We start from the raw sequence: 26526 nt of genomic DNA, 5'->3' as shown, positions 1-26526 counted from the left end.
AAAGAAAGAAGAAAAGAAAAGAGAAAACAAGAAGAGGGGCAGGGCAGGGCAAAGAAAGACTCAATGGGGGAAAGGACTTGCCCAAGGTAATCTAGTACCTGGAAAAGCGGGAGGCAGGAGCCTGTGCCGCACAAGAGCACAAGGGAGCCAACACCGAGCTGCCCTTTTGAGAGGGTCCCAGCCCCTAAGATGCGGGAGAACGCAAGAGGGAACCTCTTGTCTAGAGAGGCAGCTGCGCTCTGAAGTTCTGCTCTGGGACAGATAGGCGAGCTCCGTTCTCGGGGCCGGAATGCGATGGGCCGGAAGCCTGGAGTGTCTGCCACCCGGGTTCCAATCCCCAGGCTCGCAGTCAGCGCCAGGCTGAGTTCAACCTCCCGCCTCAAGCTTCCTCCCGCCGTTCCCGACGAGCACGCAGGTGCCGCTGGCCTTTGGGCTAGGGCTTAAAAGCTCAACACGGGCGAAAAAGATGCGGTCTCAGTTGACGGGGACGCTTTAGAGAAACGGACTCGCCTCTCCTGTTCCGGTTGGATCTGCGCCGGCTTCTCAGGCCCCACGTGGGATTCGGCCCGGGTGCTCTTGTGAGCTGCTCTTCTGCGGTCGGTGAGATTACCTGGGTCTAGAGTACGGAGCAGCTCCGTGGCCACGAGGACGTCACCATGGTGGGCCCCCTCCTGCTCCCCCGAACCGCTCGGTTGGTTCCCCGGAAGGATCTTGTTGAGCAGGCACAGAGGGAGGGTGCGGTTTCGGGAACCTAGGAGAGAGGAGGATTCAAAGTGTTTATTTGAGAGAGTGTGCGGGGTAGGGGCGAAGCCTCTGTGAGACGAGTCGCAGGCCCAACGCCTGGACCTTAGAGTTCCGCGTCCGAGTGCTGAAGTACCCAGATGTCCCCTTGCTCCTCTTTGCCTCGTGCTTAACTTCTCGCTAGTCATTGCCTCCTCGGGGGAAGCCCGGCACCTTTCCATTGAAACGCATCGGGGAGTTTGGCAAAACTCCTGAGGTCACTGGCCCCACACCCCTCTGCCCCTCTGGCCTAGGCAGACTCAGTGTGGGCTTAGTCGCCTCTTCCTCGGCGTCCTTTCACCTCCCGTTAGTGACCCATTCCTGCCCTGAATCCTGCCTTTATGCCCGCATTCCCTCCAGGGCTCTGAAGCAGTTTTGTTGTTTTTATTAAAAATTGAGTAGATACAAAAGAGTGTTTCTAAGACGCATTTCAAGTGTAAAGATTAGTAGTTTCAGGAAGTCTCGTTTACCCATTATGTATTTTTAAGAAATAAAACATAGCCTTTGAAAGCCCTGTGTTACTTTCTTTGAACCTATAACTTTCAGAACCTTAAGAAGCAAACATTATCTAAGTTTTGTGTTTATAATTTCACTGCTTTTCTTTATATTTGTATTCTGAAACAGTATGTTGTTTCTTGCCCATTTTTTACTTAATTGTTGTGTTCTTGAGAATAATTCTTGCGTAGAAACATGCTTTATAAATATTTTTAAATTAATTTGTAATAAAAGCAAAATTTAAAACGTTTATAATCTGGTCACAGGTTATGATACTGTGCCCACAATGTGACCTCTTTGTTTCTTTTCACTTTTTCTCTTTTCATTGTATGCCAGTCATTTTTGTCTTACAGTCTGGGTCTTTCGTTGTTTGTTTCTCGAGTTTTTTGTGCTTTATTTATTTATTTTGATCCACCACTGAGGCATATTTTGTACTTTATTTAGATTGTACAAATTTGTGTAAATTCAGTGTTTGCTTGTCACTTTGCTTGTGGGATTTCCAACTCTTTATAGTGTTAGGTTTTTTTCCCTTTTCAGAGTGGAATGTGAAAGCAATTACATCTCACTGTGTTTGAGGGACAGGGGAGGTTAATTGGTATTAGTAGTTGTCCTTGACTATCAGAGCTTCACCTTTTTATTAGGCTGTATAGTAGAAGTATGTTGCTTTGGCATAGAAGTCAAAAGAATGGCATATAAACCTGTTTTCATTGGCTCATTTCTGGTTGTCATTTTTTGATACAACCTCATTAGTGGTTCTGCTGCATCCTCTTTCAGTACAGCTCAGAATGTGGTCCCAAAGGACAGAGATGGGCACCTGGTTTTCCCTGAGTTGCCATCTTGGCAAAATTACTTAACCTCCCATGTGTCTAATTGGAATAACAGTAGTACCTACCTCATAGAATTGTGTAAATTAAATATAAAGTGCTCAGTCTAGTGCCTGGCACTTAGTAAATGTTATTGTTGTTAACTTTAGTTATGTAAATATATAGTAACAGTACAGCTTATAGTTTTCCACCCTTGTTACTTTGCTCATTAATGTTCTCTTATTGTAAATCTTTGCTGGAGCTCAGCAAGTTCGTATCTTTTTTATATCAAAATTTAGTTTATTAAAGAATCTTTTCAAATTAATCCATCCCACTCAACACTTCTTTATGCTGCATTAAAAAGGTTTTTAGTGTTTATTATTATTATTTTTGAGATGGAGTTTCACTCTTGTTGCCCAGGCTGGATTGCAGTGGCGCAATCTCTGCTCATTGCAACTTCTGCCTCATTGCAACTTCCGCCTCCTGGATTCAAGTGATTCTCCTGCCTCAGCCTCCCGAGTAGCTAGGGTTACAGGCGCCAGCCACCACACCCAGCTAATTTTTGTATGTTTAGTAGAGGCAGGGTTTCACCACATTGGCCAGGCTGGCCTCGATCTCCTGACCTCAAATGATCCGCCCGCCTTGGCCTCCCAAAGTGCTGGGATTACAAGCGTGGGCCACTGCACCCAGCCAGGATTTTAGTATTTTTAAGTATGGCTCATACTATACTACTAGGCACCGATGGGTATACTCCTTTTTATATAAACCTGTCATACAGCTTGTGTGTGCTGCTTTCCCTCCCTAGCTAGACTCTATACCGTTGAAAAGTGTGCCATCATCCTCCCAGCATTTATCCATGCACATTACTGTGGGGCATTAACTGTTACTGACTACCTTAATGGTAGAGATTGTGTGTTTTGGAGCCTACATCTATAAATGTGAGCTACAACAATAAATCAGCTTAATAAATCTCATAGAGATTATCTGTTAGTGAGAACTTGCTCCTGAAAGTTAGTAAAACTAAAGAAAAACATTAATGGAAATCTACCTCATATACCAAACGTTTTGAGACAGTATTGCTTGTACATGGTTTAAAACACTAAAAAATGGTTGCTCATAAAAATTTTATTAGTTTCGTATTAACTGCTATAGTAAAGTGATACGTATTTAGTGGCTTAAAGCAACACATTCATTTCCTGAAACCTCTGGAGGTCAGATGTCCAAAGATGAGTCTTAACTGAGATAAAATTAAGGTGTTTTTCAGGGCTGTCTTTCTTTAAGGGGCTCTAATGAACTTTTTCCATTTCTTGAGGTCATCTACATTCTTTGGCTCCTTCCCTCTTCAAATCCAGCAGCATAGCATCTTTAAATTTTCCTCTAGAGGAGGTTACATTTTCTCTGACAGTGATCCTCCTGCCTTCCTCTTACATGGACCTTTAGGATTATATTGGGCCCACCTGGATGATTTTCCCCATCTCAAGATCTTAATCAGATCTGCAAGTCCTTTTTGTCATATACAGTAATATATTCCCAGGTTCTGGGGGAATCAGGGCATGGATATCTTTTGGTTGGGGGAGGGCAGAGCATTATTTCGTCTGCCACAAAAAGACTTTCTCCAACTCTCTTGCCTAATGCCCTGGTTCTGATGAGAAACAGCCACTATTAACAGTTTCTTAGCTATTGATTCAGATATTTTATGTGTATGTACCAGCATATATGTATGTTCCCTAACCTCTCTTTTTACATAAATGGTATACTAGACACCTTAGTCCCTTGCTTTTTTGTCTTACCTGATCTTACGGATCTGTGTAAGTACATATAGATCTACGTCTTGCTTTTTAAATAGTGAACATTCCATTGTTTGCTCCTGTAACTTATTTAACCCGATCTGTGATGGACCTTTAAATTGTGTACACTATTTTGCTGCCACAGGCGTTGCAGTACTGCTGCATTGATTATTTGTCCTCCCTTTGGTACATGTGTAAGTATGTCTATAGAATAAATTAATAGAAATAGAAGTTCTTGGTCAAAATTGACCAAGAAATTCTATTTTTATCTTGATGGGTACTCTCTTTATTTTATTTTATTAAAAAACGGTTTTTAGAGATGGAGTCTCGCTCTGTCACCTAGCCTGTCATGTAGTGGCATACTCATAGCTAGCTGACTGCAGCCTCAAACTCTTGGGCTCACACCTCAGTCTCCCCAGTAGCCAAGATTACAGAGGTACACTGCCTCACTTGGCTAATTTTTTAGATTTTTTTGTAGAGACGGGGTCTCACTATGTTGTCCAGGCTGGTCTCAAACTTCTGGCTTCAAATGAGCCACCCACCTTTGCCTCTCAAAAGTGTTGAGATAATGGGTATGAGCCACTGTGTTTAGCCCTGATGGGTACTATCAAATTGCCTTCCAGAAGACTGTGCTGGCTTGCACTCCCTTGAACTATGAGATTACAAATACACTCACACCTCCACTCATGCAATGTGAATTATTTTTTGTCTTTTTAGTATTACACACTAGTAATTCTATTTCATTGAAGTTTTCGTTTTAAAGTTTTCCAGCTTTTAAATAACACTTGTTTTTACTCGTGATTTGTATGTATTCTTTTGCTGATCTTTTTCATATTAATCTTAAAATAACTTCTTAAGAGAATTAGCTCCTTTGTTTGTGTTGCAAGTTTTTTTGTAGTTTGTTTTTAGCTTGGTTTATGTTTTGCAGTTCAGGCTTTTAAGTTTTTATGTAGATTTGTTATTTTAAATCTTCTGAATTTTATGTAATGTTTACAAAGACCTTTCTCTGAGACTCCTCTACAAAAAAATATGAAAATCTTTTTTTTCTGAGATCTGTGTGGTTTCATTTTTTATGCTTAAATGTAATCTATGAGGAACTTAAAAGAGTGCAGAGTGATATACCAAAATTTTTAAAGATTCCTATGCTTTTTACAGTTGTACCTTGGTATCGAGGGATATTAGTTCAGGACACACTCGAATACCCAAATCCATTGATTCTCAGGTCCCTTGTATAAAATGGTGTAGTTTTTGCATGTAGTATACTTTAAGTCACACTTAACCATACCTATTACAATGTAAATGCTGTATAGTGATTATATTGTTTTTTAAATTTGTATTATTTTTATTGTTATATTGTTATTTTTTTATTTATTTTTCTGAACATTTTCTGTCCTCAGTTGGTTGAATACCCAGATGTGAAACCTGGAGGGCCAACTGAATTTATTTACATTTTTTGAGTGCTTGAAATAGTTAATACTAATCTAAAACTTGAACACACAGCAAATGTTACAAATAAATAAAGAGCTCAGCTAAGCTTTTGTGACCTAAAGGATAAATTATTACCAAATGTTATTTTTTGTCTTACTTTGTTACATAATACACACTTTAAGAAATTTTCTTTTTTTGTGTGTGTGACATCTGCTTTATGTTCAGCACTTGGAACCTAGGCTTACTAAGAAGTCACTATTTTCTAAATCACTACTAAATCTAATCCAAAAGTACATTTGGAGATCACAGAACTGACTTATGAAGGCTTATGAATGAAACATCCTAATTTAAATACTTAAGAAACGTATATAGTTTATTTATCCATTCATTCTTTCTGGTTTTTTTTTTTTTGAGTGGGAGTCTTGCTCTGTTGCCCAGACTGGAGTATGCTGGTGCTATCTCAACTCACTGCAACCTCTGCCTCTAAGGTTCAAGCGATTCTCCAGCCTCAGCCTCCCGAATAACTGGGATTACAGGTGTGCACCACGCCTGGCTAATTTTTGTATTTTTAGTAGAGATGGGAGTTCACCATGTTGGCCAGGCTGGTCTTGAACTCTTGACCTCAAGCAATCCACCTGCCTCAGCTTCCCAAAGTACTGGGATTACAGGCTTGAGCCACCGTGCCCGGCCCCATTATTTATTACTTGATAAGGGTTTTTGAAAGCTGTATGTCTGTTGGGGTGGTCATGGTGGTTGGTGAATTGACTTAGACAAGACAGTGCCTTCTTCCTTGCTGTATAACTTTGTCAGTGAAAAAGAGTGCCTCTGACAGGGACTGGCACAGAGTTTTTGTTCATCTAAGTGTGTAGGTAGTCTATTCGCCTGCTCCTTTTCAGGACCAGGCCAACAAGAAAGTCTGTTTCTCCCAGGAGCAATTAATTTAGGTAGAAATACAGTAAACCTGTCAAACTGATTTGAGCTACAATCTTGTTTTTCACTTCTTACAAAAGACCCAGAAATGAGAAGGATAAACATGAATATGTGCTAGAATTCCAGTGGCTGTATGCCTGTACCATGTTATAGAAAAGATAGAAGGCAAGTACTGTTGCATTTAAGTTGGAAAAACTGATCTATTTTGTGTGTGACCTAGCAAAAGTTTTTCAAAGTGCTTTTGTTTCAAAGTTTTCTTCAGTCAGAAGGAAATTTTAAATGAGGTAAACATTTTTATTTTTATTGTGGAATTGTATCACTAAAATTGATCAGGCCAGTCACCTTTATTTCTTTATTGCCTCCCATCTGAATATCCTTGGGAGTCTACACTTACCTTTATCTCTGGAAAGAACTAGTCCTTCCTTGATAGTTATATCTTTGTTTCATTATGATCCCAAATATGATATTCTGGTCTTCGATAGAAGTCTCTCTTAGTGGCCGGGCGCGGTGGCTCAAGCCTGTAATCCCAGCACTTTGGGAGGCCGAGACGGGGATTCCCAACGGAGGGTCCAGGAAGATCGAGACCATCCCTGAGGCTTTAAAATACGTGTGAAACCCCGTCTCTACTAAAAAAATTACCCAAAAACTAGGCCGGAGCCGACGAGGCAAGGGCGCCCTGTAGTCCCCCAGCTACTCGCGGGAAGGGCTTGGAGACAGGAGAATGGCGGGAAAACCGGGAAGGGCGGACTTGCAACGTGAGCTGAAGAGCGCGGCCACTGCGCTCCAGCCTGGGCGGGGCAGAGCAAGAACTCCGCTCTCAAAAAAAAAAAAAAAAAAAAAAAAAAAGAAGGGCTTTCTTCTTAGTGACATGTTAATTTCCTATGTTATTATTCCGGGTAGACCTAAATGGGGTTGCATGTGAGACGAGTTTAAACCACACTACTTCTTTCTTACTACATTTATTGTCTGCTTTTACAGGAGTAAAACAATTATAATGTGTGACATCGTCTCTTTAATCTCTTCTTTCAAACTTTGGTTGGGCCATTCTTAGTGAAGTTAAAGATAATTAAAAGCAGTCTGTTTATGTGTCTCTTTCTACAGCTTATTTTAATGCTTCTTTTTTTCATTTGTTATTTAGGTTTGCTAGTTCTCACCGTTTTGCCATTAAAAAATACCAGTATGCAAGGCAATCATTTTTCAATTTGTTGATTTTAGATGTTCATTGTTTTGTTGCGAAGAGTGTTTGATTATCTGTATCCAGAGATATACAGTGATGCAAGTATTTGCTGATGTTGGATCAAAATCTGTATTGAACAGTATTATTTCATATTCTCTCTTTTGTTCTGGGAACAAGGAGGATATTTTGATTTGATTTTCTGATTTAAACATTAACTTCCATGTTAATTAGGCGGTAGATTTATTTTGTAGCCGGGAAATTGAGAAACGTTTAGTAAATTTCTTGATTTTTAGATCTCAAGTTACTTTATCAGGGAGGCCTTTCCTGACTTCCCAGAATGAGTCAGGACCCTATGCTTTTGATCCATTTTCTAGCCAGCACTTACTAAGTTAACTATACCTGAGAAAATTACATTGTAAACCCCATGAAGGCAAGTTCATGTCAGTTTTTTGATTTGGAAGCCTCAGTGCTTTTCCTAGTACATGGTATATTTAGTGTGTGTTCAGTAATTTCAAAAATATATATATAACAAATACTATTGTGAGATTGAGGTGTCAAGAGTGGCAGTAGAGAATGGGGGAGAAGAAGTTTATTCTGACTAGATGTTAGTAGGTAAGTTTGGAATAACATAAGTTGAGCTAGATGTTAGAATCTAAAATGAAGATAAAATTGAAGTCTGCATTAGAGAATTATTAAGATATTCTTTTAATGTTAAGGAAAGCACTGTCATGAGCAATTTTATAAATTACTTTTATATTTTATACCTCACACTATTTTAAAGAACATACTTAATATTTTAATTCATAGTAGCCCATTGTACAGTACAAAGTGGATGCCCAGTAAATGCTCACTGAGGGCAGCATCCCACTTTCTTTTACTCTCAAACTGTGATTTGCAACCTCAGGACATATTTGCAGTCTCAAATGAGCTGCTATTAAGGAAATAACACACAAATGTACAGTTAATGCTGGGCAGTGCAGTACATTATTAGGTGCTGAATGGTAAATGCTACCAAGAGGGAAGGGCTACTGAGATATGAAATTATTCTTGGATCCCTTCAAGGAGCAGTTGAACTTGACCTTTAAGTGGTCTTTGAAGATTGGGTGGGGTTTAGAAAGACTCATATATGGAACCATTAAAGTCTTCTTGGAAGCGCTAATTATTTGTCATTGACACCTGTCATTGCATCATATCTATTTGTTAAAGAAGGAAAATGCTCACTAGTGCATTTCACTACTATCTTTGCAGTGAAGATTCACTGCAAACAAAATGTGTAGATTTGCTTAGTCCACCCCATTTCCATCATGTCACTGGTGTAAAATTGGTACATCATTTACTGTAATTTACAGTCATTCACGGCATAATGACATTTTGGTCATGAGTGGGCCACATATATGATGGTGGTCCCATAAGATTATGATACCGTATTTTCACTTTACCTTTTCTGTGTTTAGACATGTTTAGATACACAAATACTAACCTTTGTGTTATACTCGCCTACAGTCTTCAGTACAGTAACATTCTGGACAGGTTTATAGCCTGGGAGCAATAAGCTGTGCCGTAGAGCCTATGTGTGTAGTAGGCTACAACATCTAGGTTTGTGTGAGTACACTTTCTATTTGCATAAAAAGGAAATCACCTACTGATTCATTTCCCAGAAAGTATCCCCGTTAAGTGAGGCATGCTTATATTTGTATGTTTAAGGGTATATGGTGTTTACGGTATTGCACTATAAGCTTTCTCAGTTGTAGGCATGGGTTTGGTCTTACACTTTAAAAAAAGAATGTATCTATGTACACTTTGTGTCCCTCAAGTGTGTTTTGTGAAAAGATCACTCTTTTATGTCTCTCGTTTCATTGAGTAGTCTAAATGGCATTTCTGTCTCTGGTTGAGCCTAGACTATGGCTCAACTTGATGGTCTTTTAGGAAGTTCCTTTTTGCTACTTATTATTTTAACAAGAATATTTAAAGCATATTGCCCCTAAAATGACTTTGCTGTATTGTTTTGAATAAACTATTTATGTGTTTTTTTGTTACTTCTAGTTATGAATCCAAAGAACAGACTTTCAGACTAAATTTTTTGAAGTAGTCACTAAAGATTATAGGGAAGAGATACTTTTAATGCAGGTTTTCCAACTGGACTATTTCTGTGGTGCCAGAGCCTTTTCATAGGCGTAGGTATTCAAAACAGTCTGTTAATTATTTTATGATAGAGTTTTACTTTAATTTTTCCCTGTTGAAAATTTTTTTCCAAATTTTAATGTATTGAAAATATGAAAGTGTTTTGAAATATAGTACATTTTATTGTATATATTTCTGTCTCATTATATATTCATATCCTGCCTTGAGGCAACCTTTTCCTGAATACATTATTAAGGAATCATAAGTTACAGTTTGAGTCAAAAAAATACAGTTTCTATCATTACTTTATAACTTATTCATTTATTCTTTTTTTTTTTTTTTTTTTGAAAACCGATCTCGTTTTGTGGCCCAGGCTGGAGTGCGGTGCGGCGTGATCTCAGCATCACTGCAAGCTCCGCCTCCCCGGTGTTCTCCACGCCATTCTCCAGCTGCCCGTCAGCCCTCTTGAAGTGCGGGACTGAGAAACAGGGCCCCCACCACCCCAGGACCAACCGGCTAATTTTTTTACTAATTTTTTAGTAGAGACCAGGGCGTTTCACCATGTCAGCCCTGGTTTTTTTAATTAAAAATAAATAACAAATAATTCTTCGATCTCCTGACCTCTGTGATCCACCCTCGCCTCGGTCCCAAAGTGCTGGGATTACAGGCGTGAGCCACTGCGCCTGACCCTATACCTTCTTTGTACTAAGTCTTGAGGTTCTTTAGCCAAGATCATCTAAAGTTATGAGGACATTTTTCTATTCAAGGGATATCAAACTTTTTTCCCTAAAGGAAGTTTTTGAGTTTTTAAAGGAAATTTTTTGCAGTTTTGAACATAGTGCTGGAACTTCATGGCTATGTATTTTCAGTTTTAGCAGCTTCAGAGAGTTTGTATTTTCTTCCTCGGGATTTTCACAAATTTTTTTCATATTTTAAGCATTTTAAAAGTGATATGTGGGATCAGATCTCTTTTACAGGATGCATCTTTGCTTTCGATTTTTGGTCGTGCATTAGTTATTTATTCCTTTGTAAAAAGTTACCCTAAAATTTGATGGCTTAAACCAGTATTTATGATCTCACTCTTTCTTTGAGTCAGGAATCAGGCATGGCTTACTGGTCTCCTCTCCCTCAAGGTTTCTCACAAGGTTGGAGTGAAAGTATCACTTGGGAGTGTGGTTTCAAGGCACAGGTGGGGAGAGTCTACTTCTTTTTGTTGTTTTTGTTTTGTTTTGAGGCAGGGTCTGACCCTGTTGCCCAGACTAGAGTGCAGGGGTGCCATCTACACTCACTGCAGTCTCCACCTCCTGAGTTCAAGCTATCCTCCCACCTCAGCCTCTCGAATAGATGGGATTACAGGCGCATGTCACCACGCTCAGCTAAGTTTTATATTTTTAGTAGAGATGGGGTTTTGCTATGTTGGCCAGGCTGGTCTTTAACTGGTCTTTAACAGGTGATCCCACCTGCCTCGGCCTCCCAAAGTGCTGGGTTTACAGGCATGAGCCACCATGCTTGGCCAAGGATCTACTTCTAAGCTTGCTCTCGGTAGGATTGGTAAGATGGTTCTTGGTAGGATTCAGCTCCTTGTGGACTGTTGAACTGCAGGCCTCACTTCTTCACTAGCTGTTGTCTGGAGGCCTCCCTCAGTTATTTGTCATGTGGCCCTTCCATATGGCAGGTCACTACGTGACAGCTGGTTTCCATGAGAGAAAGAAAGATGGAAGCCAGAGTTATTTGATAACCTAATCTCAGAATTGACATTTCATTGCTTTTGCTAAATTCTCTTCATTAAAAGTGAGTCAGTAGGTCCAGCCTACATTCAAAGGGAGGGGATTCCGTAACGGCGTGAGGATCAGGAGGTGGGGTTTATTGGGTCCATCTTAGAGGCAGCCTGCCAAATGTCCTGAAAGGTTTTTACTTGATTCATGTTTGCTAGGTTCTTTAATCTCAAACATTTCTCATTACACCTCCCTTTCTCCTCTGCACCTGCCATGTGAGCAGAGAGATACATAAGAGTGCATATACTCTGTTACATGATGGTTCTACTTATTTTCCTATACCTGTAACCAACTTCCAGTGATAACCCTAAGATTCAGATGTGGATATATCTTCTTTTATCAGAAAGTGAGCAGAGCACTCAATGAGTGTTGAAAGAATGAATACATTTGTGAATGAGGAATTTGTGCTTATTTTAAATAGTTCTGCCTAGAAAGTTTTACAAAGGAAGTAATTTTGAGCTGCATCTTATCAAAGGGCAAGTAAAGTATTTTGCAGGCGGATGTAATAACAAACTCAGTCTCAAGAAGTTATGAAACAGCTTGGTATGTTCCGGAATGGTGAGAAGTTCAGTAAGAATGGGGTGAAGAATATTTTATAGAGGAGCATGGGAAATGGTGGTGGAGAAGCAGGTTGGGGCTAGATTGTTTCTGTGCTGAAGACTTGGGACCTAACTGTGAGCTAGTGGAGCGCTTTAAGCAGGGGAGAGGGACTTTACTGTGTTAGTGTTTTATGAAGACAGACTCTGTAGCTTTGCTGAAAAAAGGACTAGTGGGGAGAATCTAAAGACCATCCTGATTATGAAAGATTCTGAGGACTGAATTAAGCAATTGACAATAGTTTTGAAGAAGATTGTAGAGCCACTTGGCCTTTTTCTGGAATAGGTATGTTGGAGACTGCCAGCTGTCCCCTAATGTATTCTTTCTGTTTTTCTATATGAATGGATCTTTTTCTCACAGAATAAGGATTATATTACTACTCTCCCTTATGTAACACTGTGAATAAATTTTGGTCAGTGGGATGTGAGCAAAAGGATCTGCGACTTCCCAGGTCACGCCCTTAAAAAAAGGGGATGTACCTTCAGATTTTTCTTTTCCTACTTCATACTGGCTTGAGTGTAGACCTGGTATTAGGCTGTTTTGAACTAGATAGGAGGTATAGCCTGAGGCTAGTAGACAAAAAAATGGAAGGATACTGAATCCCTAAGGGCTTTGTGGAACAGAACCTTCAGCTCCTACTTTTAACAATAGAGAACCAAACTTGATCTGGGTTATGCCATCATTTGGGGTTTTTTATTACAGAGAGCCAAATCTGATTCCCAAATCATTATAGGTGGGGTAAGATACAGGATTATGTAGTAATAAAAAAAAACCTGAGATGTCTAGTTTGGAGGACCTAATGAATTGTGACCTGATTAACTGGCATAGAGCTTCAGCGGGAAAATGATACGTTTTCCCTTTTGGATATACTAATTCTGAGATGACTTCTATCATTTTCTCTATTCCTAATTTGTACAGGCAATGAGCCCAACTTTGATTTTACATGATTCATTGCCCGCTTTGTTCCACGTGAAACATCTACAATCAAATCTCTACTAGTAATCCAAGTCCCTTCTACCCCCTTACTTTTCTTAACTGTAACATTTCTGGCTGTGAGTCTCCTCACTATCTGTATTCCCTGTATCTTCTTTGAAGATGGAACATGTTGTTGAAGAGCTGAGTTTATTGACTCCTTCTGTGCCTTTCTTCTGTCATTGGAGAGCACCTCTGAATATATCATTTCTGTCATTACCATGGCAACAGATTATTAGAATTACTTAATAAGTCTGGCTTATCTCCTGATTTTTCTTGTAATGTTTTTGGCTTACTGTATTTCTGTCATATTACTGTTTTGAAATTTATTTGTAAAGAAGATTTTGTGACTGGAGGCACTTACATATCTGACTATATGTGTCATGTGTTTTCATACATTTTAGCCTAAAGCACCAAAGGGAAAAAGTGCAGGACGGGAAAAAAAAGTCATCCATCCATATAGTAGAAAAGCAGCTCAAATTACGAGAGAGGCCCACAAACAAGAAAAAAAGGAAAAGTAAGTATCTTTTCATCATTTGTATTACTCGTTGGTAAAAAGCCCTTTATACATTTTTCTTTCAAACATGTGTCCTTTTGCAATATTGTCTCCCTTTCATAAATATTTATTGAATGTGTTCTGTATGCAGAGAGTAAAACTGAACAAGGACTCTACTCTTTTAGAGCTTACCTAAAACAGATAAGTAATTTACGTAGCAGTAGGTGATGAGTGCCATGAAAAATTTAAAAAGTTATGAGATGGAGAGTGAGGGAGAAGTTCTGTTTTACATGGGATAGTCATGGAAGCCTTCTCTGAAGAAGTTACATTTGAACAGAGTTGAAAAATATGAGGTCTATATATAAGGCATATAGGTTAGAGTGTCCATGAGACATATAAGAGGAGATATGTAATGGATAGTTAGATATGTTTAGTCTAGTATTCAGAGAATAGGTTAGGGGTACTGACACAAATGTGGTAGCGATCAGCATCCATGTGGGATTTCAAGCCGTGAGATTGGATAAGATCAGTTCACCTAAGGAGTAACTGTTGACAGGAAAGAGAAGAGAGCCAATTACTGAGTCCAGTGGCGCTCTACCGTTTAGAGGTTAGGAAAAGAAGGAGCATTCCACAAGTGAGACTGAGAAGGAAGAGAAAGAAGGCTGTTTCTGTAAAATGGAGTGAAGTTCAAATACAAATCATCATTTTGACTATTTTAGAATAGCCTGGCCATTTTCATGAATGTTAGATACATTTGCATACTAGATAATGGAAACCAGTATATTTTTAAATGTTGATTCTTTGCTTAAGATAAGCCTTATATAGTAAAGGTTAGCTGTTTCACAGTGATTTGACTAGAAGGAATTAAGTGTTGTGATAGCAGAGTCAAATTTTCTTTATTTTCTGGGGGGTAGTTTTTTTTTTTTTTAACAAAGATTTACTATGATGATAGCAGTTTTGCTTTAGCACAGTAGTTTTCAAACTTCAGCTATTTGTGCATCACTTTTATGATTTTTACTGTATCTTTTTAACATGATTTATTAGTACTGTGATTTTGCAGTTTCTGCAATCATATATATCAGTATTTTGCAAACTTAAGTACATGAAATACATCTGTAGAGCTTATTAAAACTGTTTGTTCCAACCCCTAGAACTTTCTATTCTGAAGGTTTGAGTTTCTGGCTTAAGGGTTTCCATTTCCAACAAGTCTCCAGGTAACGCTGGTGCTGTTGCTGCTGGTTTAGGGACCACACTGTGAGAATCACTGACCTATACTATTATTTATTTTCCCTTAAATACCGTTTTTTTTTTTGAAAAGATTTTTTTTTCTCTCTTAAAATCAAGTGGATACTATTACCTGCTGTAAATGGTCTGAGTCTGAGACATGACTTTTGTATATGTTTGGTGAAAAGATCTGGTGAAGGTTGGAAGACTGGTAAAATAAACCCACACTTTTGTCCTTAATGTAAAGTGAAAGGATCAAAATAAAATGGAGGTGGGGGAAGTAATTTGCTTACCATTTTATTAAAGATTGTTTAATTCTTTGTCTATGAACTGCTTACCTTACTTATAGTACCAGTGATATAATGTGCAATATTTTAGCAAGTAACTGCTTTAGAATATGATTAAGTACTTGGTTCACTGTCATTGTGACCGTGAGCCTAGAATGTTTGTATGTTGTCAAGTATATTCAGCATGTTGTGTATTGATTTACAGAATTAGTGTTATAGAAAAATTATGGAAGAATAAAACAGAACAACTTGCTAATCTGATATATATATTGTCCTAAGAAAATTCTGTTTATTGGCCAAGACTTTTCTTTTAGTAATGCAAAGTAGAAAACATCAGTTAATTTTCTGCTTGGACAATGTTCTAAACTGATTGGATTTTTTCCCTTTTAAAATTTATTTTCAAAAGTCACTCTCTTAATAGTGAGTGGCTCTAGAACCAAATACACAATTTTAATAGTACTTAACATTATTTATGTTATGAAATCATAGGCTTAGGCCACCATAGATGTCAGTTTTTTGAGTAGCAGCCTCAGTAACCACGAGTCATACTTAACTTTAAATGGGAATGTGGTCACAAAAGCCATGTTGAAATGCTGTTGATTCCCTGTCCCATTTCAAAAGATGATTGGTAACAAGATACCCAGATGGTCGGGATAACTTTAAGCAAGGTGATTGAAGAAGGTACCAACAAGACAACTTGAAGTTGGTTACCTGTGGCTTCTTAGAAATGAATAGCAGTTACCAGATGTTGTTTTAGTAACTGGGCTGGATAAGAAATTCTGCTACAATTTAGCAGCTTAAAACAAACACAGTTTCTGGATCAGGTAGGAATCCCGTTGCCACTTAACTGAGTGTTTCTGACTCAGCGTCTTTCACAAGCCTGCAGCTAAGCTGTTGTCTGGGACTGCATTCATCTCAGAGCTTGCTAGGGAGAAGTTCTGCTTCCAAGCTTCCTCACGTGGCTGTTGGAAGACCTCAGAAAAGATACTGTAGGAGTGGATAACAATGCTAGAGTAAAAGGTCAAGCATATGCTTTATCTTCAACATTTGAAAAGCTCTGATTTAGGACTGTATGACAGGAACTAGGATGGTTTGAAGACTAGCACATTCTGAACAACGGACAATTTACAAGCAGCAAGTGGCTCTTTGATATGATGTGATTTTTGTTTTATGATTTTTCAGTATAGCAACATTTTGGCAAATAATTCTAGATAGCAAATGAAAATGACTCCTGATGGAAGATTAACAAAGGAAACTAAGCATGATGGATAAGAATCTCAGAAACAACTACCTTTGAGAATTAATCTTATTGAGTCTCTTGAAAAATCATGTTTACACGTTGTCTTCAGAATTTTTTCATATTTACATGCAAGTACCATTTTAAATAATTCTCAAATCTCTACTTTTCTTCATTGCAACTGATACCACTATAAGTTCAGGTTCCCACTGAGTCCATTTAGAATTATTACAACTTGACTTCTAACTAGATTCTTCCCTCCAGCCTTATTTAAAAGCAACAAATTCCTCTCAGAAGCATTCTCCAACTTTTTATGAAGTGTTCTTTGTTTTTTAAAATCGACTTTGAGGTATAATTAATATATAATAAAGCAAACACATTTTAAGTGTAGTGTTTGGATTTTGACAATTGTATACATTGGCATAGCCACCCTGATGAGTATGTAGTACAATTTCATCTTCCTAGAAAATTCCCTTGTGCATCTTCCCAGTCAGTCCTCACCCTCTACCCCTAGCCTCAGGCAGACACTAATTTGCTCTTTATTTTGATAGGTGAGATTAATCTTTCTAATGCTTAGTATAAATGCAATCACGCTGTATGTGGTCTTTTGTGCTGGCGTCTTTCACATAGCATAATGTTTGTGATACTTATCCATGTCATTTTATGTATTAGTTCTTTCCTTTTATTGGGAATATTATTCCATCCTCAGGCAATTTATTTATATCCATTCACTGGATATGCAACTTGTTTATCCATTCACTGTCTATGTTCGTTTGGATATATTTTAGGTTTCGGCTATTATCAGGGGTCTGCAAGCTAAGGCATTAGCCACCTGTTATTATGAAAAGTTTTGTTGGAAAAATCAATGCTGGTTCCTTTTGTGTTTTCTATAGCTGCGTTCATGCTGTGGTGGCAGAGCTGAGTAATTGTGACAGGTACACGGCCTCTAAAGCCTAAAATGTGACTACTTGACCGTTGAAGAAAATATTTGTCAACCTCTGCTATTAGGAATAAAGTTCATTCCTGTAGAACATTCATGTACAGGTGTTTGTGTGGACATATGTTTTCATTTTTCTTTTACTTCCTAGAACTGTAGTTGTTGGGTAGATGTTTGAGTTTATAAGAAATTCAGTTTATAAGACGTTTGGTTAACATAAGATGTTTGCTTAAGTATGTAAGAAATTGGGTTTATAAGAATTGCTGGATCATATGGTGTATTTTTAAGTATATACGAAATTACTTTTCTCAAAGTGATAGTACCATTTTACATTTTAACCACTGGAGTATGAGTTCTATTTGCTGTATATCCTCTCTGACATGCTAGTTTGTCAGGGTTTTTGTTGTTGTTGTTGTTGTTCTCTCTTTCATTTTAAGCAATCTAGTAGGTGTGCAGTGGTATTTCAGTGTGGTTTTCATTTTCATTTCTTGATGACTAATGATGGTGAGCATCTTTTTAGGTTCTTTTGGGTCATTTGTGTTTTCTTGATGGAGAATCTGTCCAAATCTTTTGCCTTTTTGGTACTGGGTTATCTGTTAAGTAGTAAGGACTGTTTATATATTCTAGATACAAGTCCTTTGTTATTTGTGTTATGAATATTTTCTCCTATTCTGTAACTTAAAAATTTTGTATAGAGAAGGTTTTGGCCTGGTATGGTGGCTTATCCTTGTAATCCCAGTGCTTTGGGAGGCCAAGGTGGGAGGATTGCTTGAGGCCAGGAGTTTGAGACGAGCCTGGGTGACATAGTGAGACTCTGTCTCTACAAAAATAAAAGTTAAAAAAAAAAGAAATTAGCCAGGCATGGTGGTGTATAACAATAGTCCTAACTACTTGGGAGGCCAAGGCAGGATGATTGCTTGAGCCCAGGAGTTTGAGGCTGCGGTGAACAATGATAGTGTTACTGCACTCCTGCCCGAGCTACACAGTGAGGCCCTGTCTCTAAAAATAATACGAAGAAGAACAAAAGATTTCATTTTATTTCTCCAGTTTTCTAGTTGAGTAAAATGGGAGGATAAATCTGGTTTGCTCACTTCTTTGTGGATAAAAGCCATGTATACTTCCTGCTTTATACGAAGCCTTCTCCTATGGCTAATATTTTTCTTTTACCATTCCCGTAGTCCCTATCCTTTTTTTTTTTTTTTAATAATCCTGAATAACTTATCTGCATGTTCAGGTCACAGATTAAAGTTGACTTCTCTGGAAAACCTTCCCAAATCCTAAAACATATGGTAGATGCTTTTTAAATATGCTTTTATAGCTCTGTATGCTTCTCCGTGTTTTTATTGCCCTTAGATTTTAAGGTTTTTTAGGACAGGGACAGTGGATTTTTTTGTTCATGGCTGTATCCCTTGGGGCTATCAGAAACTAAAGTCTGGGAAATGCTTGGTATCCAGAGGTCTCCTGAATGAATAAGTGTTTAGAATATCAGTAATAGGAGGCATATATTACCTGTACACTTTCTGAGAATAAATGAAATTTTCGTTTGTTATAATTCCCCCTTTTCAAATACATTAAAAGTAACCATTCTGTTTTGTTCTTATTGAAATTTAAAAGATGATAGTAGTGCATTTTGGTCTTAGTGGCAGCACTCAGTCTTCCAGAAGGTTCATATTACTCTTGTGCTCAAGTATTCTGCATATTACAGAACCCACCTGAACGTTCATAATTCAGAAAAGCTTTCAGTTGTGTTTTCAAAACCAGCTTGTTCTATAGGCTTCCTTTAGATATTGAGGTGCTTAAAAAACGTTTCTGATAAAATTTTATTCTAGTGATTCAAAAGAGAAGCATGGTATTTAATGTTTCTGTTAACAAAATTATTTTCAAATTTGTAAAGAATGATCTTTTAATTAAAGTTCTTTAGGCAGTTTTCTTTTTGTTGTTATCGTCAGAGTTTTAAAACTTGCTTTGGAAATTTTCTAACACATATTTATATACCTTTCCTTCAAAGATTGAAGAATGAAAAGGCCTTGCATCTCAACCGTATTGGTAAGTGGGTTTACTTATTTGAAACTCTGGCTAGAGTATAGGGCATTTCTGCCCTATGCTTATTTTCTTTTACTCTTTTAGTGAAATAGTATTTTTATTGGAGTGAATTTGATCAGACTTGATCTAAACAAAGCAAATCAATCATTAAACTTTTGGAGTAAACAGTGTTAATGATTTCTAGCTCAGTTTTCCAGAAACTATTAGTTTGTATTTATCTACCTACCTATCTGTCTACACATACATTCATATCCATCTGTCCATCTATCTGAAGTTTAACTCTACCTCCCTAACCATTAGAATTATGAAGGATTATGGCCTAGGTAGAAACAACAATTCCTGTTTATTTAATGATGTAGACATACACATCTTCAGTTTGTATCTCAGTGTCATGTCACTGTTTTTTTGGTCAGATTTATTGCTAATAATTTTTTACTCACAAGTCTGAGATTTAAATACTGACTGTTAGGCTTTTTGTATTAAAATGAAAGGTATTTGAACCCCCATCAATGCTTCATCAGGTAACAGAATAGTATTTTTAAATGGGATCTCAGTATACTGGGCCAAGTGATTTTTTTTGATCTGTAATCTTGAGAAACCTCACTGAAAGTGACCCTGATGGTCAGGTTTACTCATAAGGATGAATTTTGTTGGCTCTTTGGTAATACATATCAATTACTCTACACAATACCTGGTAGTTCTTGTGTGCTTAATGTAGGTGCTAGCTTTGGGGTCCTGGACAGGTCTTTTAACATCTCTCATCCACAAATGGGGGTAATAATAGTACTAATTCTCATGGGATTGTAAAGCTATTTACATAGTGTCTACAGCTTATTAAATACTCAGGAAATATCATTCTCATCATTAATGGAGTTCTCATTATTTGTGACAAGCTATCCTTTGCTTTTAAATACTTAGAAGTTCAGGTTCGACTAAATAATTACTTTCCCTTTTTGCATCCATATTGGATAAGAAATCTATACAGAAGAGCATCCATCCCACTCCTCTCTTCTCTAAATTAAAATCTGACAGTTTAATTTGTGACAGACTGGTTTAATTATAATGCTTTGAGCCCAAACAAGGTTTTATGTTTAACATTGACGTAAATTTTGGTTCTGTTTTAAACACATTAATATTAAGAATGATAATGAATATTTACTTGCTTAAATGATGACTTGTGGGGTAAACTGTCTTGGTACTTGTTGTTTATAGGTGAAAAACTGCAATGGTTTCAAAACCATCTTGATCCCCAAAAGAACAGATATTCAAAGAAAGATGCTTGTCAACTAATTGAAAGGTAAACACTGGGCATATTATGAGCAAAGCGTCAGAAAAGGCAGTTCTCCAGCCTGGTTCTTTAAGACACAGAGCTCTGTTACGGATTTCCAGAAGAGCAAATGGGCTTTGTTATCAGGAAGACTTTGGATTCATTTCCTGTCTTAGTCACTATAGGAGGTTCGTAAACTATTTGAGTCTCAGAGTGGTAGTTAGGCCACTTTCTTGAGATCAGGATGGGCTTCCTGAAGAAGTGTCATCTAAACTGGCAACTGAAAGGTGGGGGTTAGCAGATCGAGGCAAGGTAGTTTGAAGAACCCCTAGCCAGAAAGAAGAGTAAAATGCCCAGAAGTGAGAATGAAGATAACATATTTAGTGATCTGCCAGACATTTAATATGACTAAAATAAGTTCAAGGAGGGAAGTGTGGCAGGTACAATAAGTGATAACTACCTCATGAAAGACCTCAGATGTCAGTCTAAAAGTTGGGACCTTACCCAAGGACATTAGGAACCATAGAAGGCTTTTACAGCAAGCAGCTGAAATGATCCTACTTAACATTAGAAAGCACACATTGAGAATGAAGAAAACAGACTGAGAGGTTCATGACTCTGGCCAGGAAACCATTGAAAGGTTGATGTAACAATCTAAGCAAGAAATGATGGTGGCCTTGGCTTGGCTTATAGCATGGTAAAGAGAAGTAAAAGATTCCAAAGATACTAAGAAGGTAGAAGTGTCAGTGTTTAGTGAAAACTTAGGATGTGTAATAAAAGGGATAGAGAGCAGTCAAGGAAGTCATCAGATTTCTTGTCTGGACAACTATTTCCTGGGGTAGGGAACCCAGGAGATAGAGGGGGTTTAGTGGGGGGTAGGTGGGGACAGGGTCATGACAAGTTCAGTTTTGATGTGCTAACGGTGAAGCCACTAGGGGACATCCAGATGAAGATGGTGGTTGAATGTGAGGGTCTGCAGTTTGATAGAAGGCTGCAATTTGATCACTGAAGTTAAAGAAATGGTCGTGTTATCCAGGGAATGGGTAAAAGAGGTTTGAGGACCTGAGGAACTTAGAGAAACATAAACATTTAAAGGCCACACGAAGGCTGGATACTTAGTTTTCCATTAAGTAATATAAGCCCAATACATAGACTTTGTATGTAACACAAATCATTTTCTTATTTTTCAGGTACTTGAATCGATTCAGCAGTGAGCTGGAGCAGATTGAGTTACATAACAGTATCAGGGACAGGCAGGGGAGGCGGCACTGTTCCCGGGAGACTGTCATCAAGCAGACGATGGAGCGGGAGCGACAGCAGTATGAAGGATATGGCCTTGGTGTGCTCACTGATTTTTTAGTTTGCTTTTATATGACATAGCAGTATCAATTTGTGATTGATTTCAAAGGTTTATTTTAGATCTTGTTTATTTCATTTGATTTTCTTTCTTTGATGTCTTTTTCTTTGTGAGGGTTTAGAAAAATTTTGGATTCTTTTTTTTTTCTCTACATTCCCAACAAAACTACCAAGTTTGTGACAGTGACATCATGTCTTTTTACTGTGATAGTAATACTGATTACTTTCACATTTATCTTATCAACCCTAACTTGTCTCCAGAACTCCAGATTAGCAGTATCACATATGGATTTCTCAAACTCTCTACTTGCATATCTTTTGGGCATCTCAGACTTGACATGTCATGAAACAAAGGCCAGCTTTTCTCCTAAAACTTCCAGGTTTCTTATTCCAGTCAGTGGCATCACCACCTGCCCAGCTTCTCAGATCAGAAACACTTTCATAGTCCACATCCCACCCTTCAGCAAAGTGTTTAGAATCTGATGACTTTGATGACCACTACTACCACCTCCCACTTCCTTGGTTCAGGCAATGATCATCTCACCTGTACCATGGTAATAGCCTCCCAGTTGCTCTCCATGCCTCCACTCTTCCCCGCTAAAGTCTGTTCAACATGTAGCAGCCAGATGAGTTGGCAGTATTTATCAGAGCACATCCAAAGTAAACCATTTATTGGTGATACAGCTAGAACTGAAACTCAGATCTGCTACGCTGCAGTGCTTTTCCCAGAATCAGGGGATGGATCTGGTGAACAGACTCTGATGAGTTTGTAGGTGTCAGTTTCCCTGTAGGGAAATTGTCACCAAATTCTCTTTTGATAAGATTTTGAGAAGTCTAGATATAACCATCCCCTCTCCCCTCCTCATGTAATGTAAGTATTTCTGATTCATTAAGGTTCCTTTAAAAACTTTTTTTGTGCTTATTTATACCTTTTAACACCTAGCCTCTCATACTGTTATTTTCTGAAACTATTGTAAAAGTCAATATACAGTTGTAGCAAACACACTTATTTTATCTTCTTTATTACTTGATACTACATTTCATTTAACATTGTATTGAATTGGCCAGATGTTTGCAGCAGCCTTCCAATTTTTGTTGTTCATGCCTCTTGTATTTCACCAATTTAAGTGTGTTATTTCACCAAATGCATATTAGTTTATGATGAACTTTTGAAATATGGTAAGGAACTACCATATACCTGGTTTTTATTAAAAATGGGTTTAAGTTTTATTGAATTTCTTTAAGCAAAATTTCTTTTTTTAATTTAAAAAAGTATTTTTTTCTCATTTGGAAAATGTGATTTTTTTAAACATTAATTCTTGCATTCCTGAGATAAATTCTACCTTGTGAAGGTAGATTATATGTTTGAAAACATGGTACTTTTCACCAAGAAAAGTATACAACCTGTCATATTATTTTAGTGAATTGATAGTTATACTTTGCCAGGTACCTTTTATTGTTAAAAAAGGACAGGGTTTATTTTGTTAATAGCTTTGTTTTATTTCATGGATTTTATGCTAAAATTTATCATTTAATAGGATTTTCTTAAGTCATCTTAAGCTAAACCCTTTTGCACATTTTCATGTTAATTGTAGCAATACTTTGAAATTTTGTTTTCTTTTGATATTCTTGCTAAAATTATTATTTGTTGTACATAAAATTATGTAATTTAGAAAACATTGCCTCATGGAGATAAATTACTTTCTTTTCCAGAGATTCCTGACATCCTAAATGCAAGTAATCTGAAAACGTTTAGGTGAGTTTGTCTTGTATTGTTCCCTTGAAGCTGTGTGTAAAGTACCTGACAGTTGAACTTTCTTCCTGGGAGTCTAGACGGTAGAACTAAAAGAAAATCAGGGGTTTCTTTTAACCTTTTCTTTTTTATCAGACCAAGTAAGAATTTTCTGAAGTGGGGCTTACAAACAGTTGATCTGCACCGACCAGATAGTGACCTGGTGTGCTTTTTGTTTTTCGAAATGGTTTAAGATACAAGGTTATAGTACCTCAAAGTATGTGATCTCACTATTCCTCCCCAGTTCTTATTTTCTTAGGAAAAGAAATAGCAGCAACAGATGTGATGGCTCAGAGTCACATCCCAAGGCTGTTCTGTAGCAGCCTCTTTTGCAAAGAAGATGGTTATAGGAATGACTCCAGGGAATAGGTTAAGTCATCAAGACCCGCTTTGTCCAGTGGTTTCTAGTTCTACTCTTTTGTAAACTGGGAAACTACTGAGTAGGATTTCAGTTTTGTAGGTTTTTTTTTTTTTTTTTTTCTTTTTTCATCTTTGATTTTAAATTCAGGGGTACATGTGCAAGTTTGTTACAAAGGTATATTGTGTAAGGTTGAGGATTGGAGTAAGAATGAATCCATTACCCAGGCAGTGAGCATAGCACCCAGTACGTGGTATTTTACCTCTTACCCCTTCGCTCCCTTCATTTGTATTCCCCAGTGTCTATTGTTTATGACCTTGTGCACCCAATATTTAGCTCCTACTTATAAGTGAGAAGATGTAGTATTTGGTTTTATGTTTCTGTGTTAGTTCACTTAGGATAATCTGTAAAAATCCTAGAAGAAAACCTAGTAAATACCCTTCTTGATAGCAGCCTGGACAAAGAATTTATGGCTAAGTCCTCAAGCAATTGCAATAAAAACAAAGATTGACAAATGGGACCTAATTTCTGCATAGCAGGAGAAACTGTCAAGGGAATAAACAACCTGTAGAATGGGAGAAAATATTCTCAAATTGTTTGCATTCAACAAAGTCCTAATATCTGGAATCTATAAGAAACAAATGAATCAGCAAGGAGTTTTTTAGTTTTTAAACATAGATTCCATTTTATTAATCATTTTGGTCTTAACTAGACCATGTTGAGGGGTCTTATATTTAATGTTAATTGAAATTAGGTAAATTTAAATCCAGTCATTGTCTATAATTTTGAATTCGTTGAAACTAAATTAGCTTTAATATAATTCATCTATCATGTTTAAGGTGCAGTTCACTTTTGAGCTTATGTATAGCATGTATTTACAATTTAAGTATATGGAGTTTAAGATTCTTTTTATACCTTAATTTTGAGTGTAATCTTAAATATATAAATATGCTCTTTATTTCTAAAACAACATATCTTCTACCTCCTCCAAATCCAGAAACAAGAAAAGAGATGAGTATAGCCTTCTGGTTAGAGTTCAGTTCCCAAAACAATATTCACATTACTTCTAAAGTAATTAATAAAATACTGAGGTTGAAAAACGGAAAATTTTCCATTATAAGAATAACAGTTGATTACTGAAACTTAACTGGGATGTACTTCTGTGTGTGAAAAGGAAAACCTCTTCTGACTGTATTTTGGAGATTTGTCAGATATGATACATTTCCTACTTTTGATTGCAATTCTTGATCTTGGTAGCCTGAGAGAAGGAGATACTCAGGTTAGAGAGGATGAAAGAATAGAACAGCTTTCTAGTAATTTGTGCATAATATTTTCCTTTAATGCTTTTGAAGTTTTGAATATGTAGGATCCTCAGAGTTTCAAAATTTATTATCTCCTGTTTTCCACGTTAACTCTTACCAACACTCTGTACTCTTTTTTTTTTTTTCCCTTTTGTCTAGGGAATGGGACTTTGATCTGAAGAAATTACCAAACATTAAAATGAGAAAAATTGGTGCTAATGATGCAATTCCCAAGAAGTGCAAGAGGAAAACTATTATAACTATAGACCAAGATTTAGGGGAATTGGAACTAAACGATGAATCAAGTGATTCAGATGAGGAAATGACTGCAGTGGCCTAATTGTCTTCACTTGAATTGAAAATAAATAATTTGAGAGCTTCAAATTACATTCATTGATTATGGTACCTAATTGTCAGGATACAAGATTTTGATACTGACATTCTCTTATATAATGAGAGTTTCATTAGCAGTTTCAAAAGTGGTGTTATGATATTTATTTTAAAATGAAGATTGCTTTTCATTTACATTAAGTTGCTAAAATAGATAGATGTGATCTCCAGAAGTTGTTAATGTTTTTCATCTGAATTTCGGGCCGGGAGGGAGCAATATAACTAAGGACAAAAAATGTTTTGTTGTTCTTGTGTATTTATGACCACCTACTTTTATGTTTTGTGAAGTGGATGATCTTTCCTAAAAGATTCCTGTGGGTACTTTTTGAGTTGTGATAATAGCAAAATTGTCTTTCAGTAATAATATCACACTAATGCTTCTTTTAAACATTAAACCTATTTTCCTTTTTTACAAAATAAGGGAAAATGTGATAAGTTTGTATACACTGCTGGATTATAGATTGTTATTTATCTTTTGAACCAGAGTTAAATGGTAAAAGAAAAAAAAATCAGTGATGACTGTTATGTTGATCTCCCACAATTAATTTATCTTTTGACAAAGGGGATAAAGAGTTTCAGTTTAGCTCCTTTTAATTGTATATTGTTTTTTGCTTTTTTATTGTGAAAAGTGATAGGTTTTATTTGTGGAGAGAGAATTAAAGATTAGAGAACCAGAGATTTTAATTATGCTACTTTTCTTCTAAGAGATAAGTTGACATATAATTCAGTATTTTCAGTGTCATGAAAAACATGAATGTTGTATAATTTTCTTCCTCAAAAAACTTGTTAAATGCAAGTATCCTTAGTATGTTTTTAAAAGAGCACAATGCAGGTATATTTATTTTCAAGAAAAGAATAAAAACATTAATGCTGTATTAGGTTAACCGAATATCAACTAAGCCTTGTTAACAGTTAAAGTATTATAACTACTTTTTTTACTTCTGAAAACTAAAAATAAAATTTATTTCTGCAA

At 37.1% G+C, this 26526-nt stretch overlaps 1 protein-coding gene across 1 annotated transcript; it reads left to right on the top strand.

Annotated features, from left to right (window-relative positions):
* The first annotated feature begins 56 nt into the window (after positions 1–56).
* On the top strand, positions 57–26526 carry TMA16 (translation machinery associated 16 homolog). Its single transcript, XM_017873948.1, has 7 exons — positions 57–659; positions 13270–13382; positions 19055–19092; positions 20302–20386; positions 21547–21695; positions 23426–23468; positions 25323–26526. Exons 1-7 carry the CDS (start codon positions 657–659, stop codon positions 25501–25503), a joined length of 612 nt encoding a protein of 203 aa, XP_017729437.1. The 5' UTR covers positions 57–656; the 3' UTR covers positions 25504–26526.

This window comes from Rhinopithecus bieti, unplaced genomic scaffold (assembly GCF_001698545.2).
Source record: "Rhinopithecus bieti isolate Rb0 unplaced genomic scaffold, ASM169854v2 scaffold_5260, whole genome shotgun sequence".
Lineage (NCBI taxonomy): Eukaryota > Metazoa > Chordata > Mammalia > Primates > Cercopithecidae > Rhinopithecus > Rhinopithecus bieti.
The sequence above is the reverse complement of the archived record's forward strand: the minus strand, read 5'-3'. Positions and strand labels throughout refer to the sequence as shown.

Coding starts and splice junctions, on each gene's coding strand:
- TMA16 (XM_017873948.1), top strand. Junction 13,383..19,054: donor AAACAAGAAAAAAAGGAAAA/GTAAGTATCTTT, acceptor TTTCCTTCAAAG/ATTGAAGAATGAAAAGGCCT. Junction 23,469..25,322: donor AGTAATCTGAAAACGTTTAG/GTGAGTTTGTCT, acceptor CCTTTTGTCTAG/GGAATGGGACTTTGATCTGA.